This window comes from Primulina eburnea, chromosome 12 (genome assembly GCF_022965805.1).
Source record: "Primulina eburnea isolate SZY01 chromosome 12, ASM2296580v1, whole genome shotgun sequence".
Classification (NCBI taxonomy): Eukaryota; Viridiplantae; Streptophyta; class Magnoliopsida; order Lamiales; family Gesneriaceae; genus Primulina; species Primulina eburnea.
The window spans coordinates 31,206,177-31,225,729 of NC_133112.1; the positions used below are offsets into that span (position 1 = coordinate 31,206,177).

Consider the following 19,553-nt stretch of genomic DNA (forward strand, 5'->3'; position numbering starts at 1 on the left):
TAATAATAATAAATCATATTCTTACAGTGAATATTGTTCATTGGTAGGAAGTCGCTAGGGTCTTGCCAAAAACTGACTTTGTCAAATTTCCTATGGCAATTTCCCAGCCGGATTATGAACCTGGAGGGCTCTGATACCACTTAAATGTCACGTCCCGATACCGGGGTGAGTTGACATCCGGCGTTGTTTTACAATTATTCAATCGTAAATCAACAAGCCTCGTAGTACAGTATACAACCAAACCAGTCTTTTCATAAAACATACATTGTCTTTACAACATAATCAACTTAATAAATGAGTGCGGAAGCGAACAACGTAGAAATAAAAGATAGTCAAATTCCAAAGTATGTCTTGATCAACTGAAACCTCGTTACCATCCCCAGAAATGCATTTGCTCTTCTTCTTCAACTTGTTTTTCATTCTTATCTGGGAGTGAGAGGTGTAAGGGTGAGTATTTTGTGAAATACTCAGCAAGTGGGGGCCGATCGATCACAATAACACAAGGATATACATATATAGATCTTTAACCATTCTAAATTTTCCATGTCTCAACAAACGTCGGAACAATAAAATGATAGATACGACATAACTTATATATATTTATATAAATATTAAATGAATTTCATGTCACAATAATTATTCATATCAAGATATGATATTAACAATGAGCAAACATAACTTAGCATATGCATATAGACATAAATTATTCGTATTGCACTGTTATTTCATCTTATTATCCATGGTGTTACTGATCAGTCCCCTATATGTAATTCCTCTAAGGGGTGAGGCCATATATCGGTTATTATTACCCACCGCATCAGGGCCATAAACTTGTCATATCTTATCATGTTTTAGGAAAATTTTCCTTTTTACCATTTCTAACTTGAATCATAACAGTGCCTTTAAACATAATTCTTAGAATACACCAATTTGGTGTTTAAGAATATATATTAGAATATAACATGAAACAAAGACAACATAATTTTGAAACGAAAAGAACATGCACTTGAAATTGATTTAAACATGCTTAACAATATATTGAAACAAAATATTCATATATCAAATCGAAGGAATATATCATGTCGATCGAATTTTCGAAAACATACTTAAATACTTTAAAACATAAGCCCACTTACTGAAAGGTGCTCCTAAATTATGGAAGAAACAAGCTGGAATTTATCGTCCGAAAATCCGTAAATTAGCTAAACTCGTTTGAAATCCGAGCAGTTTTCTTGCCGAAGGGTTTCACAAAATTTGACCGTATGGATGAGGCTGAAATTTTGATATGATGTTTAAAACATATGAAAGTGTATTATGAACGGTGAAGATCGGATTCTGAGGTCGGAAGTGATGGAACGAATTTTCAGAAGTATAACAGAATTATTGCTCCTAAATTTCACTTCAAGAAAGATTGATGATTTCAAACTTCAAGCTTGCTCTAGATGGAAAGGTTTTGGTGTGATTTCTCTCAAACTCAATACATCTATTTATAGGCAAGATTTTAAAATAATTTCCACAATTTGATGCATACTTTAATATATTTTATTTATTTTAGTCAATTTTGGCACATTTGATTTTCAATGTTTTGCACTCATGTTTTGTCAATGTTTTGCACTCATGTTTTTTTTTTCAATGTTTTGCACTCATGTTTTTCAATGTTTTGCACTTCATGTTTTTCAATGTTTTGCACTTTATAATACCTAATAAATATAATACTAATACTAATAATTAATAATAATAAATCATATTCTTACATCATATGAGCCTGGTGACGCCTCGCCCGTCGCTAGGTTTATTAACCAGTTTCTGGGTTTCTCTAGTGAATGATTCAATGAAACGAAGAAGGATATACTTCAGAATTTTGAGGTTTTTCATAAGAGTAGGCCGTCTCCATTCATTTGCCACAGCAACTTCAGTTCAGTGCTTATCTTGGGCTTTATTTGTTTATAATTTACGGATATATTTTCATAGGCAAACATACCCTAATTAGTTTCAAATTCTTGAATCGGAAAAAAAATTATTTTTCCCTTTTGATTTCCCATTCAAATGTAACTTTTTGCCACTTTGAAGGATGTAATTTTCAGTTTACAATATCAACCTATTCTTAATAGAAAGTTAAGTAACCAACTCCAGCGAATGTGGTCCCGGATCAATTGCATCGGTCTCACAGGGTTTCAGACCTTGGTATTTTATTCATATCCTACAGTATAAATAATTTGTTGAATGTTGGAAGTTCGCAACTTGAATTGAAGGATATGCATCAAATATACAAGTTGGACTCCACGTGTGATTATGAATTTATGATAGAAAATGCTGATGAAGTTGATCTTACATCTCAATTTAATGCGCCTAAGATTCATCTGAATTTCATGCACCTAAGATTTGTCTCACATGGCATATAGGCCATAGAATGTGGGAGAGGGGGGTTGGACAGGGAGGGAAGTACATATGATGGGATCTTTGAGAAAATACTAGATGATAATTTGATGTAATCCATCCAATATGTACCAATTTGTCTTTGAAAACTTGATCTACTAGTGTACAAGTATGTGAATACCTCGTTTGTAAATCTCAGGCACCTGAAAGCATTTTACCCTTTCGATAATATTATTGAAAAATGTTTGAAGGATCGTTCCATGTTTTTTTCTCCTCTTGGACAGAATTTGGGTCTAGCAAGTTTTTTAGGCTCAACGATTCAAAGGTACAGATTTGGTTGTGCTGTAAGGTTAGTCTTGACATCCTTTTAAATTAATTTGTGGCTAGTTATTTTACGTTCATTTGACTTTATTCTGAAGACTGATAGTATAACTGTGAATTGAGTTATGACAGACCAAAAATTGCCTTCCACAGGCATTATTAAAAAAAAAAACAAATAGAGATTTTCACCTAAAAATAGGATCCTGATAGTCTGTCAATATGTAGCAAATTTGCAGAAGAAGTTATTCCTTCTCCTCTTCCCCAGTCTTCCTGCTCCTTATTGCTTTTGCACCTTGGTAAATTGTAGGTACGCCAATTGAAGCGCACACTGCCGACACTGGATAAGAATTTCGCTGCTCAAGACGAGAAAGATACATGTATATTTATAGTGAATAAAATTTGAGACTCTTTTCCTTTCAGCTGAATGAATTGACCAATTCTAAGTAGCTCTGAAACAAGAAAGAACATCCTTAAGGCTGGTGGTAGGCTATGAGGATGTTAGAGCATTTACAGCATGGTTTGTTATGTACAACTTGCATGTTTGCAATTACAGGGAAAGAGAAATATTGAAGGATCTAGGAAGAATTTAAAGGCAGCATGATTAAGGAATCTATGGAAATTCACTTTCAATATGCTCGGCTCGCAAAGTAGTTCGATAAAATTGATTGGGTGAAGGAATCGTATTGATCAATTCAAACTTAAGGATTCTTTTGACCTAGTTCAACTTTTGGATTCAGGTTAATAACTTCACTATGGGAGGCAATGGGGTTAAAATAGAATAAACAATAAAAGGTTGTCGGGCCATGTGAAGAAAATAAATGGTCCAAATATAAGGACCAGCGTGTTTGGATGATTGAATTTTATATCCCATAGTGTGGAAATACAACCATGTATTTGATCCAAAGCATTATAGGGCATCGAGCTTCGCTGTTTGTTTGTTAAGCTTTTTCTGGCGATCATTTGTAGCTGAACTGTTTTTCATGTTGAAGTATGTAATTCGTGAATGGTTCAAACATGCAGTAATTCACCACCTCTATGCTATACTAAATTTTCATCCGTCATTTCATTTACACAAGGACATGAGCATGGGATTTGTCTATCCATATATCATGCACTTTCAGATGCTACGATGTTGAAAGAAAGCCAGCAATAACTGTAGTCCTGATTAACATCTGTTTATGCCAACAGTATTTGATGCAGTGTCAATATTGGGAGAGTACCTGGTGGAAGAGCCTTGGCTGAAACTCCTCTGTGACAAATTACAGTATATCTTTAAGCATCTTAATCTTAGTTTTTTCTTCCAAAGTTTTATATGTATCATGTAAGACAAACAATGGTAATCCACATATTACTTCAGCGTAAAAACTAAATTGTCAAACATTGATAAAGGTAGAATACTAAAGTATTATCTCAAGCCCTTAAAAATACATTACAATATTTATAGTAGATTAAACTTTGTTTATGTTTAAAAAGGGCTGTATCATGGCTCCATTGATATTCCACGGAAAGCTAGAGATTTAAAATATTGCAAAATAACTCAACTATTTTGAAAAATCAAGGATTTAACATGCTCGCGTTTCTTGAGTGACAGCTAAGTCTCTCCTTATCTGTATGTTCCTTTAATACTTTCCTGTTTGCACTTGCAGATTAAACTTAAATGACAGAAGAAATGCACCAGCAATTGAAATACCCCCAACTTCATCAGGAAGTGATCTTGCCCCATTTAATCCGATACAGGTATATCCACTTACACACTCTGTTTCATGTATGTGAGTAGAGTGTGTGTTGTATAATAAGAGCAGGCGAAGACCTTGTTTCCTTGCTGGGAACTCGAGTTGTTTTATGCTGGCATTTTTTCTTAAACTACAGCCATATGATACATAAAGCAAGCAGCTGAACTGTTATGATCACCGGTAGCTCTAAGCTTAGTTCTTGTGTGTTGACATCATCAAGATTAGGAACTACAAGTGTCTTTTCCCATTGCAGATGAACAATGGCGTCGACAAGAGATCTACCCGAACCACACGACAGGCTAAGAAGACTAAAGTGGAGAAAGATTCACATAATATCAAGGACATGTTTGGTCGGGCTACAAGAAATGGAAGATGAAATCTTCGAAACAAATGCAATGTGGCATCAAAACTAAATAGTTGAACGATGAACACAATCTCAAAATCCCATTTGATTTTTCGGGAAAAAAGGTGGAAGTGGAACCCTTAATGATTTTGATGTATGGTTGTATCTTTATTTATTAAGTTCATATAACGTTCATTCATAATTTGAAGAACTACTTTTTTTTCTTAACTCGTTTTTTATGTGCTCAGCGCCTTTGCTTCTCACAGGTGGAGGTCTGTGTAATTTTATGTACTCTTCCAAATATGAATCGTAATTTGCAGACACGATTTCTCTATAAATGTATATATTTTGGTTGGAATTATGATTTCGATTTTATTATGTTATCTTGATTAACAATTGTTTTTTGCTTATATTTTTTAGATATCTATTATTTTAGAAATAAATATATCAGATAAATTAATGCTTATCACATCGACGGGAAAAGTATATAATTATTTTAGCTCAACTCAAAATTGTATTTTCAAAAAGCCTTATCTCTTAAACATTTTACAATATAATCTTGTACTATAATTTAAAAATCATATTTTTTTTTCATTTCAAAACTTTTTTTTAAGATTAAGATATCTTCATTATTACATTTGATTGAAATAAAAATATTTTTTTCAATAAAAAATTATTTTTGCCGAAACAAATTTATTCTATTGTGCATTTTTTAAAAATATCTATGCCTAAGTTTCTCTTCAGTTGTCATAAAAAAGTTAAACTTATCCTTGGCAATATCAATATTGAGAGAAGCTCGACCCTTCTGTGATCCAATTCCACTCTACAAACTCTGGTCAGTTTTCTATATTTTCTCTCGGATTTTTTTGCTGATTTTTTTTAAAAAATTATTTGATTTTCATTGTTCATGTGAATGTGTGATTAACGCTAATTTGATGGGGAGAGGAGGAAATTTTAATTGTTGACTGCAAAATTTTGAGCAAAGGGTGTGTTGAAATGCAGAATTTTCTTACCTTTTCAGTTTTGTTGGACTGCTCAATAAAATGTGGAATAAGAACAGTGGTCGTGTCTGGATGAACCCAAGGCGGAACGAAGCCGTGGGTTTGGGTGGGATAGGGATGATGCAAAGACGATGCAATTGAAAATACTGATAATTTTTTTCGTAGTCAATCTAACCATCGAGGAATTACGAGTGTTTCTTTTTACTTGTTTGAAAGTGGATATATGTGGATTTGTTGATTCTTTTTTTTTTTACCTGCTTTTTAACCTTTATATGTACTCTTTGAGAGATGCTTAGTCCGAAGACTTGTTAGATTTGTTGATTCGTTAGTGATTTATTAATGAAGTCTTTACACCATTTAGTTTTTGGTTCGACTGTGTAGTGTATTGCTTTTGTCCGAAAGTTCGAACCTTTTTCTTTTGCTCTCTCGAGAAAGTGAAAGATATTGTTGGAGGATATAGAAAGGACGAAGTTGAAGATAGTTTAAAGTCGAAAAGGATAGTCTTTGTTACTGTTGGGACTACCTCTTTTGACTCCTTGGCTAGAGCTGTAGATACTGAGGAAGTTAAGGAAGCATTGTTCGAGATGGGATACACCCATCTTCTCATTCAAATGGGGCGCGGTTCATACATCCCAATGAAGGTAATGTGAAGTTTTTTTTATGATTTTTTTCTCTTTGATTAACATGTTGATCTTAGTGAATAAATTTATGATGTCTCTACAATCTAGCTCTAATCGTCTTGAAACATTGATCTCGTAGCTACCAGGTATAAATATGAAATATAAATATCAGAAAAATCATGGATAGAAGACACTTTAAGCACTGTTTAATTGTGTCACTGTGAAATTGGTGACATTTCTGGGCATCATATTTCATGTTAATTTCTTTCAATCTTATGCCCACAACAAATGCTCTTGAGTCATTTTTAATATTTGTGTTTGAGCATGGTCTATTCTGCATCCCTCTTTTTTTTTTAAGATTGACATGTCATCTCATCTTATTTCTTTTAAGTTTAGTACATCAAATGATTTTAGTGTCCATCCCGTCTTGAATTTGACATCATCATTTTGAAGTGAACGATATTTTGGTTTGAGTTGTTCCTCTGCTGGAGATAGCCAACTAACTCTTAAAGGTGTGATTTTCATTATTTTAGATGTGTTCAATTTTTCAGAGTGAATCTATCTAGAGATATAGAAAAGTAGAATTTGGACATGCCAAATAGAGTCTATCGAATGTCTTTATCTTGTCAACATAGTTTCATGGCCTGCTATTATTATCGATTTTGGCATAATGGCTCTCATTTCCAGTCAGCGGAAGAAGATGGGTTTGTCTCAGTAGATTATTTTACGTTTTCACCAAGCATTGCTGACCATTTGAGATCAGCCTCTCTTGTTATCAGTCATGCAGGTCAGTCATTTGCTGCGTTTGCTTTACAAATTGAAGCACCACTTTTGATAGTAGAACGATCTTTCAAGATCGATTCTTCCCTTGTTTGGACAGGTTCAGGGAGCATATTCGAGACCCTAAGACTGAGAAAACCTCTGATCGTGGTGGTTAATGAGGATCTAATGGACAACCATCAAAGTGAGCTAGCAGAAGAACTTGCAGAAAGGAAGCATTTGTTCTGTGCCCGTCCCCAGACACTTTTTAACACCATTTCAGAAATGGATACCGAAAACCTTGTATCATATGAGCCTGGTGACGCCTCGCCCGTCGCTAGGTTTATTAACCAGTTTCTGGGTTTCTCTAGTGAATGATTCAATGAAATGAAGAAGGATACTTCAGAGTTCAGAATGTTGAGGTTTTGCATAAGAGTAGGTCGTCTCCATTCATTTGCCACAGCAACTTTAGTTCAGTGCTTATCTTGGGCTTTATTTGTTTATTATTTACGGAAATATTTTCATAGGCAAACATACCCTACTTAGTTTCAAATTCTTGAATCGGAAAAAACATTATTTTTTCCTTTTCATTTCCCCATTCAAATGTAACTTTTTGCCATTTTGAAGTATGTAATTTTCAGTTTACAATATCAACCTATTCTTAAAAGAAAGTTAAGTGACCAAATCCAGCGAATGTGGTTCCGGATCAATTGCATCGGTCGGATTTGGATCCTCTACTTCAAAACACTTGAGGATGTACACTTTTTACACGAGATGATCATGTGATCATCTCATATTTCCTGACTTTCTATGTCTTGTACTTTACCACGAGTTTGCATATTATTTGGACTTGATAATTTCTCTGAGTTCTGAAAAACTTAAGACGCTCAAGAGAGCTTATCACCTAAATACAAATAGCTTTACGCTGCTGTCATTAACATATAAAAAAAACAAAATGTTTTCAAGTATTCATTCAATATCTGACTCAGGTTTTTGAAGATGAAAATGAAGCTGCGAAGTACTGTGATTTACTCAAGGGAGGAGGTCAGAATTGTGAGGGTGTTGCAGAGATAGAAGCCTCATCAGTAAGCTAAACGGTTTCGTATAATCCTGACTCAACTCTCTAATGATTCGTATATTCACCACAATCTCCATGCAGGTCTTTGATCTTTGCCGGAAGAACAAGGTACTCGCCATTCTATTCCGTAGGGGTAGGACGCCTCCTGTACCAGAAAACCAGAAACCTTAAGCTTAACTTGCGCGCACGGAAGAGATCCCTTGAGGACCAAGAGGATTTGGTGTGAAAACCGGGGCGTATAGGAGGGTAAATAACTTACGTAACAAATATTGGGTCTAAGATGGTAAATAATACGAAGTTATAACACTGGAAGACCATTGATTTGTATTTTCAAAAAGCCTTATCTCTTAAACATTTTACAATATAGTCTTGTACTATAATTTAAAAATCATATTTTTTTTATTTCAAAACTTTTTTTAAGATTAAGATATCTTCATTATTACATTTGATTGAAATAAAAACTATTTTTTTAATAAAAAATTATTTTTCAAAATAATGGAAACAAATGAGTCGGTCTCATGTCAGACCGTCTCACGGATACTAATCTGTGAGACGGGCCAACCCTACCCACATTCACAATAAAAAGTAATACTCTTAACATAAAAAATAATATTTTTTCATTGATGACCCAAATAAGAGATCCGTCTCACAAATTCGACCCTTGTGACCGTCTCACACAAGTTTTTGCCGAAACAAATTATTCTATTGTGCATTTTTTAAAAATATCTATGCCTAAGTTTCTCTTCAGTTGTCATAAAAAAGTTAAATTTATCCTTGGCAATATCAATATTGAGAGAAGCTCGACCCTTCTGTGATCCAATTCCACTCTACCAACTCTGGTCAGTTTTCTATATTTTCTCTCGGATTTTTTTGCTGATTTTTTGTTAAAATTATTTGATTTTCATTGTTCATGTGAATGTGTGATGAACGCTAATTTGATGGAGAGAGAAGGAAATTTTAATTGTTGACTGCCAAATTTTGAGCTAAGGGTGTGTTGAAATGCATAAATTTCTTACTTTTTTAGTCTTGTTGGACTGCTCAATATAACGTGGAATAGGAAAAGTGGTCGTGTCTGGATAAACCCAAGGCGGAACGAAGCCGTGGGTTTGGGTGGGATAGGGATGATGAAAAGACGATGCAATTGAAAATACTGATAATTTTTTTCGTAGTCAATCTAACCATCGAGGAATTACGAGTGTTTCTTTTTACTTGTTTGAAAGTGGACATATGTGGATTTGTTGATTCTTTTTTTTTTTACCTGCTTTTTAACCTTTATATGTACTCTTTGAGAGATGCTTAGTCCGAAGACTTGTTAGATTTGTTGATTCGTTAGTGATTTATTAATGAAGTCTTTACACCATTTAGTTTTTGGTTCGACTGTGTAGTGTATTGCTTTTGTCCGAAAGTTCGAACCTTTTTCTTTTGCTCTCTCGAGAAAGTGAAAGATATTGTTGGAGGATATAGAAAGGACGAAGTTGAAGATAGTTTAAAGTCGAAAAGGATAGTCTTTGTTACTGTTGGGACTACCTCTTTTGACTCCTTGGTTAGAGCTGTAGATACTGGGGAAGTTAGGGAAGCATTGTTCGAGAAGGGATACACCCATCTTCTCATTCAAATGGGGCGTGGTTCATACATCCCCATGAAGGTAATGTGAAGGTTTTTTTATGATTTTTTTCTCTTTGATTAACATGTTGATCTTAGTGAATAAATTTTATGTTGTCTCTACAATCTAGCTCTAATCGTCTTGAAACATTGATCTATAGCTACCAGGTTTAAATATGAAATATAAATATCAGAAAAATCATGGATAGAAGACACTTTAAGCACTGTTTATTTGTGTTACTGTGAAATTGGTGACATTTTTGGGCATCATATTTCATGTTAGTTTATTTCAATCTTATGCCCACAACAAATGCTCTTGAGTCATTTTTAATATTTGTGTTTGAGCATGGTCTATTTTGCATCCCTCTTTTTTTTAGATTGACATGTCATCTCATCTTATTTCTTTTAAGTTTAGTACATCAAATGATTTTAGAGTCCATCCCGTCTTGAATTTGACATCACCATTTTGAAGTGAACGATATTTTGATTTGAGTTGTTCATCTGCTTGAGATAGCCAACTAACTCTTAAAGGTGCGATTTTCATGGATTTAGATGTGTTCAATTTTCCAGAGTGAATCTATCTAGAGATATAGAAAAGTAGAATTTGGACATGCCGAATAGAGTCTATCGAATGTCTTTATCTTGTCAACATGATTTCATGGCCTGCTATTATTTGCAATTTTTACATAATGGCTCTCATTTCCAGTCAGCTGGAGAAGGTGGGTTTGTCTCAGTAGATTATTTTACGTTTTCACCAAGCATTGCTGACCATTTGAGATCAGCCTCTCTTGTTATCAGTCATGCAGGTCAGTCATTTGCTGCGTTGCTTTACAAATTGAAGCACCGCTTTTGATAGTAGAACGATCTTTCAAAATCGAGTCTTCCCTTTTTTGGACAGGTTCAGGGAGCATATTCGAGACCCTGCGACTGAGAAAACCTCTGATCGTGGTGGTTAACGAGGATCTAATGGACAACCATCAAAGTGAGCTAGCAGAAGAACTTGCAGAAAGGAAGCATTTGTTCTGTGCCCGTCCCCAGACACTTTTTAACACCATTTCAGAAATGGATGCCGAAAACCTTGTATCATATGAGCCTGGTGACGCCTCGCCCGTCGCTAGGTTTATTAACCAGTTTCTGGGTTTCTCTAGTGAATGATTCAATGAAACGAAGAAGGATATACTTCAGAATGTTGAGGTTTTTCATAAGAGTAGGCCGTCTCCATTCATTTGCCACAACAACTTTAGTTCAGTGCTTATCTTGGGCTTTATTTGTTTATAATTTACGGAAATATTTTCATAGGCAAACATTAACTAATTAGTTTCAAATTCTTGAATCGGAAAAAAAAAATATTTTTCCCTTTTCATTTCCCATTCAAATGTAACTTTTTGCCACTTTGAAGGATGTAATTTTCAGTTTACAATATCAACCTATTCTTAATAGAAAGTTAAGTAACCAACTCCAGCGAATGTGGTCCCGGATCAATTGCATCGGTCTCACAGGGTTTCAGACCTTGGTATTTTATTCATATCCTACAGTATAAATAATTTGTTGAATGTTGGAAGTTCGCAACTTGAATTGAAGGATATGCATCAAATATACAAGTTGGACTCCACGTGTGATTATGAATTTATGATAGAAAATGCTGATGAAGTTGATCTTACATCTCAATTTAATGCGCCTAAGATTCATCTTAATTTCATGCGCCTAAGATTTGTCTCACATGGCATATAGGCCATAGAATGTGGGAGAGGGGGGTTGGACAGGGAGGGAAGTACATATGATGGGATCTTTGAGAAAATACTAGATGATAATTTGATGTAATTCATCCAATATGTACCAATTTGTCTTTGAAAACTTGATCTACTAGTGTACAAGTATGTGAATACCTCCTTTGTAAATCTCAGGCACCTGAAAGCATTTTACCCTTTCGATAATATTATTGAAAAATGTTTGAAGGATTGTTCCATGTTTTTTTCTCCTCTTGGACAGAATTTGGGTCTAGCAAGTTTTTTAGGCTCAACTATTCAAAGGTACAGATTTGGTTGTGCTGTAAGGTTAGTCTTGACATCCTTTTAAATTAATTTGTGGCTAGTTATTTTACGTTCATTTGACTTTATTCTGAAGACTGATAGTATAACTGTGAATTGAGTTATGACAGACCAAAAATTGCCTTCCACAGGCATTATTAAAAAAAAAAAACAAATAGAGATTTCCACCTAAAAATAGGATCCTGATAGTCTGTCAATATGTAGCAAATTTGCAGAAGAAGTTATTCCTTCTCCTCTTCCCCAGTCTTCCTGCTCCTTATTGCTTTTGCACCTTGGTAAATTGTAGGTACGCCAATTGAAGCGCACACTGCCGACACTGGATAAGAATTTCGCTGCTCAAGACGAGAAAGATACATGTATATTTATAGTGAATAAAATTTGAGACTCTTTTCCTTTCAGCTGAATGAATTGACCAATTCTAAGTAGCTCTGAAACAAGAAAGAACATCCTTAAGGCTGGTGGTAGGCTATGAGGATGTTAGAGCATTTACAGCATGGTTTGTTATGTACAACTTGCATGTTTGCAATTACAGGGAAAGAGAAATATTGAAGGATCTAGGAAGAATTTAAAGGCAGCATGATTAAGGAATCTATGGAAATTCACTTTCAATATGCTCGGCTCGCAAAGTAGTTCGATAAAATTGATTGGGTGAAGGAATCGTATTGATCAATTCAAACTTAAGGATTCTTTTGACCTAGTTCAACTTTTGGATTCAGGTTAATAACTTCACTATGGGAGGCAATGGGGTTAAAATAGAATAAACAATAAAAGGTTGTCGGGCCATGTGAAGAAAATAAATGGTCCAAATATAAGGACCAGCGTGTTTGGATGATTGAATTTTATATCCCATAGTGTGGAAATACAACCATGTATTTGATCCAAAGCATTATAGGGCATCGAGCTTCGCTGTTTGTTTGTTAAGCTTTTTCTGGCGATCATTTGTAGCTGAACTGTTTTTCATGTTGAAGTATGTAATTCGTGAATGGTTCAAACATGCAGTAATTCACCACCTCTATGCTATACTAAATTTTCATCCGTCATTTCATTTACACAAGGACATGAGCATGGGATTTGTCTATCCATATATCATGCACTTTCAGATGCTACGATGTTGAAAGAAAGCCAGCAATAACTGTAGTCCTGATTAACATCTGTTTATGCCAACAGTATTTGATGCAGTGTCAATATTGGGAGAGTACCTGGTGGAAGAGCCTTGGCTGAAACTCCTCTGTGACAAATTACAGTATATCTTTAAGCATCTTAATCTTAGTTTTTTCTTCCAAAGTTTTATATGTATCATGTAAGACAAACAATGGTAATCCACATATTACTTCAGCTTAAAAACTAAATTGTCAAACATTGATAAAGGTAGAATACTAGAGTATTATCTCAAAGCCTTAAAAATACATTACAATATTTATAGTAGATTAAACTTTGTTTATGTTTAAAAAGGGTTGTATCATGACTCCATTGATATTCCACGGAAAGCTAGAGATTTAAAATATTGCAAAATAACTCAACTATTTTGGAAAATCAAGGATTTAACATGCTCGCGTTTCTTGAGTGACAGCTAAGTCTCTCCTTATCTGTATGTTCCTTTAATACTTTCCTGTTTGCACTTGCAGATTAAGCTTAAATGACAGAAGAAATGCACCAGCAATTGAAATACCCCCAACTTCATCAGGAAGTGATCTTGCCTCATTTAATCCGATACAGGTATATCCACTTACACACTCTGTTTCATGTATGTGAGTAGAATGTGTGTTGTATAATAAGAGCAGGCGAAGACCTTGTTTCCTTGCTGGGAACTCGAGTTGTTTTATACTGGCATATTTTCTTAAACTACAGCCATATGACGCACAAAGCAAGCAGCTGAACTGTTATGATCACCGGTAGCTCTAAGCTTAGTTCTTGTGTGTTGACATCATCAAGATTAGGAACTACAAGTGTCTTTTCCCATTGCAGATGAACAATGGCGTCGACAAGAGATCTATCCGAACCACACGACAGGCTAAGAAGACTAAAGTGGAGAAAGATTCACATAATACCAAGGACATGTTTGGTCGGGCTACAAGAAATGGAAGATGAAATCTTCGAAACAAATGCAATGTGGCATCAAAACTAAATAATTGAACGATGAACACAATCTCAAAATCCCATTTGATTTTTTCGGAAAAAAGGTGGAAGTGAAACCCTAATGGTTTTAATGTATGGTTGTATCTTTATTTATTAAGTTCATATAACGTTCATTCATAATTTGAAGAACAATTTTTTTTACTCGTTTTTTATGTGCTCTGCGCCTTTGCTTCTCACAGGTGGAGGTCTGTGTAATTTTATGTACTCTTCCAAAGTATGAATCGTAATTTGTAGAGACATGATTTCTCTATAAATGTATATATTCTGGTTGGAATTATAATTTCGATTTTATTATGTTATCTTGATTAATAATTGTTTTTGCTTATATTTTTTATATATCTATTATTTTAGAAATAAATATATCAGATAATTTAATGTGTATCACATCGACAGAAAGAGTATATAATTATTTTAGCTCAACTCAAAATTGTATTTTCGAAAAGACTTATCTATTAAACATTTTACAATATAGTCTTGTACTATAATTTAAAAATCATATTTTTTTTTCCATTTCAAAACTTTTTTCCATAGTTATAAAAAGTCCGCTTAAGCGGAAGTTCGACAAAAATGTTCTGCTTCGGAGAAAAGCGGTTAAATTATAGTTTGACCGAATTAAACGTAATTAAGACTTTTAATTAAGTGTGTTTAAGCATAATTAATCGCATCTATTTATTTTTAAATTTTTTTATTTTGAATGTATGTCTTTTTATTTAAAAATAATCAATTAGGTTTATAATTTAGATGTTTATTTTCTAAGTTTAATTATGCTTAAAATGTCTGATAATGATTCGACAAATATTTAACATCTTTTAATGTAGTCTAGTTGCAAAAACAAATAAAGATTGTAATTTTGAGATTTTATGTTTTTATAAACATGATAATTAATGCATCAGGCTTAAATTATCATATTTATGCATTATTTTATCTATTTATTGGTTTGAAATAATTACAATTACACTAAAGATAAATTTTTTTTTTCACGCTTAAGCATGTGTTAATCTCATTTAAGCTTGAAAAGCTTGGAGCTAAACATCCACGCTTCGAGACGCTAGTTTGCTTTTTTAAGATTAAGATATCTTCATTATTATATTTGATTGAAATAAAAATAATTTTTTTTAAAAATTATTTTTCAAAATAATGGAAACAAATTTATTCTATTGTGCATTTTTTTTTTTTATCTTTGCCCAAGTTTCTCTTCAATTGTCATAAAAAAAGTTAAATTTATCCTTGGCAATATTGAGAAAAGCTCGACCCTTCTGTGATCTAATTCCACTCTACCAACTCTGGTCTGTTTTCTCTATTTTCTCTCGGATTTGTTTGCTGATTTTTTGTTAAAATTATTTGATTTTCATTCTTCATGTGAATGTGTGATGAACGCTAATTTGATGGAGAGAGGAGGAAGTTTTAATTGTTGACTGCCAAATTTTGAGCAAAGGTTGTGTTGAAATGCAGAAATTTCTTACCTTTTCATTCTTGTTGGACTGCTCAATATAACGTGGAATAGGAAGAGCGGTCGGGTCTGGATGAACCCAAGGCGGAACTCAGCCGTGGGTTTGGGTGGGGTAGGGATGATGAAAAGATGATGCAATTGTAATTACCGATAATTTTTTTTCGTAGTCAATCTAACCATCGAGGAATTACGGATGTTTCTTTTTTACTTGTTTGGAAGTAGATATCTGTGCATTTGTTGATTCTTTTTTTTTTTTAACCTGATTTTTAACCTTTATATACTCTTTGAGAGATGCATAATCCCAAGACTTGTTAGATATGTTGATTCGTTAGTGATTTATTACTGAAGTCTTTACACCATTTAGTTTTTGGTTCGACTGTGTAGTGTATTGCTTTTGTCCGAAAGTTCAAACCTTTTTCTTATGCTCTCTCGAGAAAGTGAAAGATATTGTTGGAGGATATAGAATGGACAAAGTTGAAGATAGTTTACAGTCGAAAAGGATAGTCTTTGTGACTGTTGGGACTACCTCTTTTGACTCCTTGGTTAGAGCTGTAGATATTGGGGAAGTTAGGGAAGCATTGTTCGAGAAGGGATACACCCATCTTCTCATTCAAATGGGGCGCGGTTCATACACCCCCATGAAGGTAATGTGAAGGTTTTTTTATGATTTTTTTTCTTTGATTAACATGTTGATCTTAGTGAATAAATTTTATGCTGTCTCTACAATCTAGCTCTAATCGTCTTGAAACATTGATCTCGTTGCTACCGGTTTAAATATGAAATATAAATATCAGAAAAATCATGGATAGAAGACACTTTGAGCGCTGTTTATTTGTGTCACTGAGAAATAAGTGACATATCTGGGTAGTTCATCATATTTTATGTTAGTTTCTTTCAATCTTATGCCCACAACAAATGATCTTTAGTCATTTTTAATATTTGTGTTTGAGCATGGTCTATTTTGCATCCCTCTTTTTTTTTTAAAAAAAATTTCACTTGAATGTGATAAAGCGACATGTCATCTCATCTTATTTCTTTTAAGTTTAGTACATCAAATGATTTGAGAGTCCATCCCGTCTTGAATTTGACATCACCATTTTGAAGTGAATGATATTTTGATTTGAGTTGTTCATCTGCGGAGATAGCGAACTAACTCTTAAAGGTGTGATTTTCATGATTTATAGATGTGTTCAATTTTCCAGAGTGAATCTATCTAGAGATATAGAAAAGTAGAATTTGGACATGCCAAATCTAGTCTATCGAATGTCTTTATCTTGTCAACATAGTTTCATGGCCTGCTATTATTTGCGATTTTGGCATAATGGCTCTCATTTCCAGTCAGCTGGAGAAGATGGGTTTGTCTCAGTAGATTATTTTACGTATTCACCAAGCATTGCTGACCATTTGAGATCAGCCTCTCTTGTTATCAGTCATGCAGGTCAGTCATTTGCTGCGTTTGCTTTAAAATTGAAGCACCGCTTTTGATAGTAGAACGATCTTTCAAAATCGAGTCTTCCCTTGTTTGGACAGGTTCAGGGAGCATATTCGAGACCCTACGACTGAGAAAACCTCTGATCGTGGTGGTTAACGAGGATCTAATGGACAACCATCAAAGTGAGCTAGCAGAAGAACTTGCAGAAAGGAAGCATTTGTTCTATGCCCGTCCCCAGACACTTTTTAACACCATTTCAGAAATGGATACCGAAAACCTTGTATCATATGAGCCTAGTGACGCCTCGCCTGTCGCTAGGTTTATTGACCAGTTTCTGGGTTTCTCTAGTGAATGATTCAATGAAACGAAGAAGGATATACTTCAGAATGTTGAGGTTTTGCATAAGAGTAGGTCGTCTCCATTCATTTGCAACAGCAACTTCAGTTCAGTACTTATCTTGGGCTTTATTTGTTTATAATTTACGGAAATATTTTCATAGGCAAACATTCCCTAATTAGGCAAACATTATTTTTCCCTTTTCATTTCCCATTCAAATGTAACTTTATGCCACTTTGAAGGATGTAATTTTCAGTTTACAATATCAACCTATTCTTAATAGAAAGTTAAGTAACCAACTCCAGCGAATGTGGTCCCGGATCAATTGCATCGGTCTTCCTACGGCCTATCGTATAATTCTTGCGAGAGCTGGATGAGCGTCTGTGCCAAAAATATGAGCAAAGTGGAGAAGCCAGTCAAATCAGTCAGAAACCAGCACTAAATTTCCTATGCTTGTGGAGGATGTCCTAGAGGGTGTACGTGCTTGTAAGTTCTTCCTCACCTGCTCTTGTTTTTTTTTTTCTCTTTTCATTTGATATCACAGAATTATTAGTAACAGTATCTGTTCTTAGAGTTATGATTTACTCCTAACTGTTTGGTTGTGATGCTGCAAGTCTTGTCTTGAGATGTAAATATTTTGAGATTTGAATCTATGCTAAATGAAAAGTTAATTCAGCATCCAACATAGTGTCGTATACCTCAGTGTTTCTTTCTGGCCTGAACACCTACTTATTCCTCGTGGGAAGTCCCCTGATGTTTGATGCGGTGTTGCAGATTTACGCAACACATGCCTAATCATCAGTCATCACATACCCAATACACATTGCGCCACCCCCCCCCCCCACCCCCCCCCCCCCCCCCCAACTCAAAAGTACACAAAACTCTGGGTAACAGAAGAGACTATCATCTTCCTTTTCAATTTGTTTTTACTTTGACTATGTTAGTATGGATTGTATCACACTGAGTCTTTCTTTCGTAATCAAAATATGGAAGTTGGTTCCTGGTGTTTTAATTGTAGTCAGTAAGATTTGGTGATTTTTTTTCTTCCGCTAACGTCTATCCCATAATTTAATCATGATAAAATGTTGATATTTTCTTATCAATAGCTTTAGCACATATTATAAAGCTCGACAAAAAGCAGAAGAATCAATCTTCGCACTTTAAAAAAGAATGTATGACGGCGACTTTGTTATTATTTTAGTCAAATATTTTTGTAATACTTGGTTTTACCCAAAAATTGTTATTTTGAAGGAAACATAGATACATTTTATTAGTACATTCTCCACGTGAAGGGGAGATGTATTATGTCATATTTCCTCACTTTCTATGTCTTGTACTTTACCATGAGTTTGCATATTATTTGGACTTGATAATTTCTCGAGTTCTGAAAAACTTAAGACGCTCAAGAGAGCTTATCATCACCTGAATACAAATAGCTTTACTCTACTGTCATTAACATATAAAAGATACAAAATGTTTTCAAGTATTCATTCAATATCTGAGTCAGGTTTTTGAAGATGAAAATGAAGCTGCAAAGTACTGTGATTTACTCAAGGGAGGAGGTCAGAATTGTGAGGGTGTTGCAGAGATAGAAGCCTCATCAGTGAGTAGGGATGTCAATGGGTCCGGGTTTTATCCAGACCCGCAATAGACCCGCGTGTATGGGGTGGGTTTGGGCATACTAAATGGGTTATGGGGTGGGTCTCGGGTCTAAATTTTCAGACCCGTCCGGATATGGGACGGGTCATGGGTCCTATAATACCCGCCTCATACCCGCCCCATATATGTGAATATAAATATTTAGGGTTTTAGTTTTTTTAATTTTCATTTTTTTAGTAGCTCACATCAACCATAACGATTTTAGTTATTCCTATGTCAACTGTTGTATTTGAATATGCTTTTAGCAATAGTGGAAGAATAGTTGGTCCTCATCTTAGTAGACCTAAATATTGCCTACTCGCTGATTTTATATTGATCTGTTTAAATTATGTTATGATTATTTTTGGGGATGTCAAAATTTTTTTGGAGAGCTAGTAACTCTTTTTTTATGTAATCTTTTATGTCGTGAAAATACTTTGTTTGTTATTATTAAGTGTGGTCGAAGACATGAATTAATTTTCCATAATGTCAGTCATGTGAGAAGAAATATTATTTTTTTATTTTAAAAAATTCGGGTCTCACAAGTCTACCCTGCCCCGTTTCGTATTCGTGGTGGGGTGGGTCCGAAGAATATTTAACCGCAGTGGGGCGGGCAATGAGTCCAAATTTTTTTTCATGGGGAGGGTCTTGGGTTTAGTCAAACCCGTCCCATACCCGTT

At 34.5% G+C, this 19,553-nt stretch overlaps 4 protein-coding genes across 8 annotated transcripts in view; all 4 read left to right on the plus strand.

Annotated features, from left to right (window-relative positions):
* The window catches only part of LOC140807605 (uncharacterized), a 35,404-nt gene extending 17,327 nt beyond the window's left edge, over positions 1-18,077 (plus strand). Inside the window, exons 1-4 of one of the 5 annotated variants that reach the window (XM_073164546.1) lie at positions 9,036-9,070; positions 15,852-16,111; positions 16,806-16,905; positions 16,998-18,077. In XM_073164546.1, coding sequence (XP_073020647.1) covers positions 15,932-16,111; positions 16,806-16,905; positions 16,998-17,254 — 537 coding nt within the window. In that variant the 5' untranslated portion in view covers positions 9,036-9,070; positions 15,852-15,931 and the 3' untranslated portion in view covers positions 17,255-18,077. Of the gene's footprint in view, positions 1-9,035; positions 9,071-15,201; positions 16,112-16,805; positions 16,906-16,997 lie in introns of those variants that run through there. The other 4 variants (XR_012112723.1, XM_073164544.1, XM_073164547.1 and 1 more) reach the window with 4 other exon arrangements.
* LOC140807608 (uncharacterized) lies at positions 1,779-5,018 on the plus strand. The gene is made up of 5 exons (XM_073164550.1): positions 1,779-2,184; positions 3,005-3,074; positions 3,886-3,961; positions 4,344-4,434; positions 4,684-5,018. Exons 1-5 carry the CDS (start codon positions 2,137-2,139, stop codon positions 4,804-4,806), a joined length of 408 nt encoding a protein of 135 aa, XP_073020651.1. The 5' UTR covers positions 1,779-2,136; the 3' UTR covers positions 4,807-5,018.
* On the plus strand, positions 5,817-7,794 carry LOC140806788 (uncharacterized). Its single transcript, XM_073163322.1, has 4 exons — positions 5,817-5,880; positions 6,156-6,415; positions 7,082-7,181; positions 7,275-7,794. The coding sequence occupies exons 1-4, from the start codon at positions 5,817-5,819 to the stop codon at positions 7,529-7,531; spliced, it is 681 nt and encodes a 226-aa protein (XP_073019423.1). The 3' UTR covers positions 7,532-7,794.
* On the plus strand, positions 7,541-14,297 carry LOC140806789 (uncharacterized). The gene is made up of 11 exons (XM_073163323.1): positions 7,541-7,588; positions 8,143-8,238; positions 8,313-8,364; positions 9,581-9,876; positions 10,540-10,639; positions 10,732-10,929; positions 11,823-11,887; positions 12,168-12,237; positions 13,049-13,124; positions 13,507-13,597; positions 13,847-14,297. Exons 1-11 carry the CDS (start codon positions 7,541-7,543, stop codon positions 13,967-13,969), a joined length of 1,215 nt encoding a protein of 404 aa, XP_073019424.1. The 3' UTR covers positions 13,970-14,297.
* Positions 18,078-19,553: the final 1,476 nt, after the last annotated feature.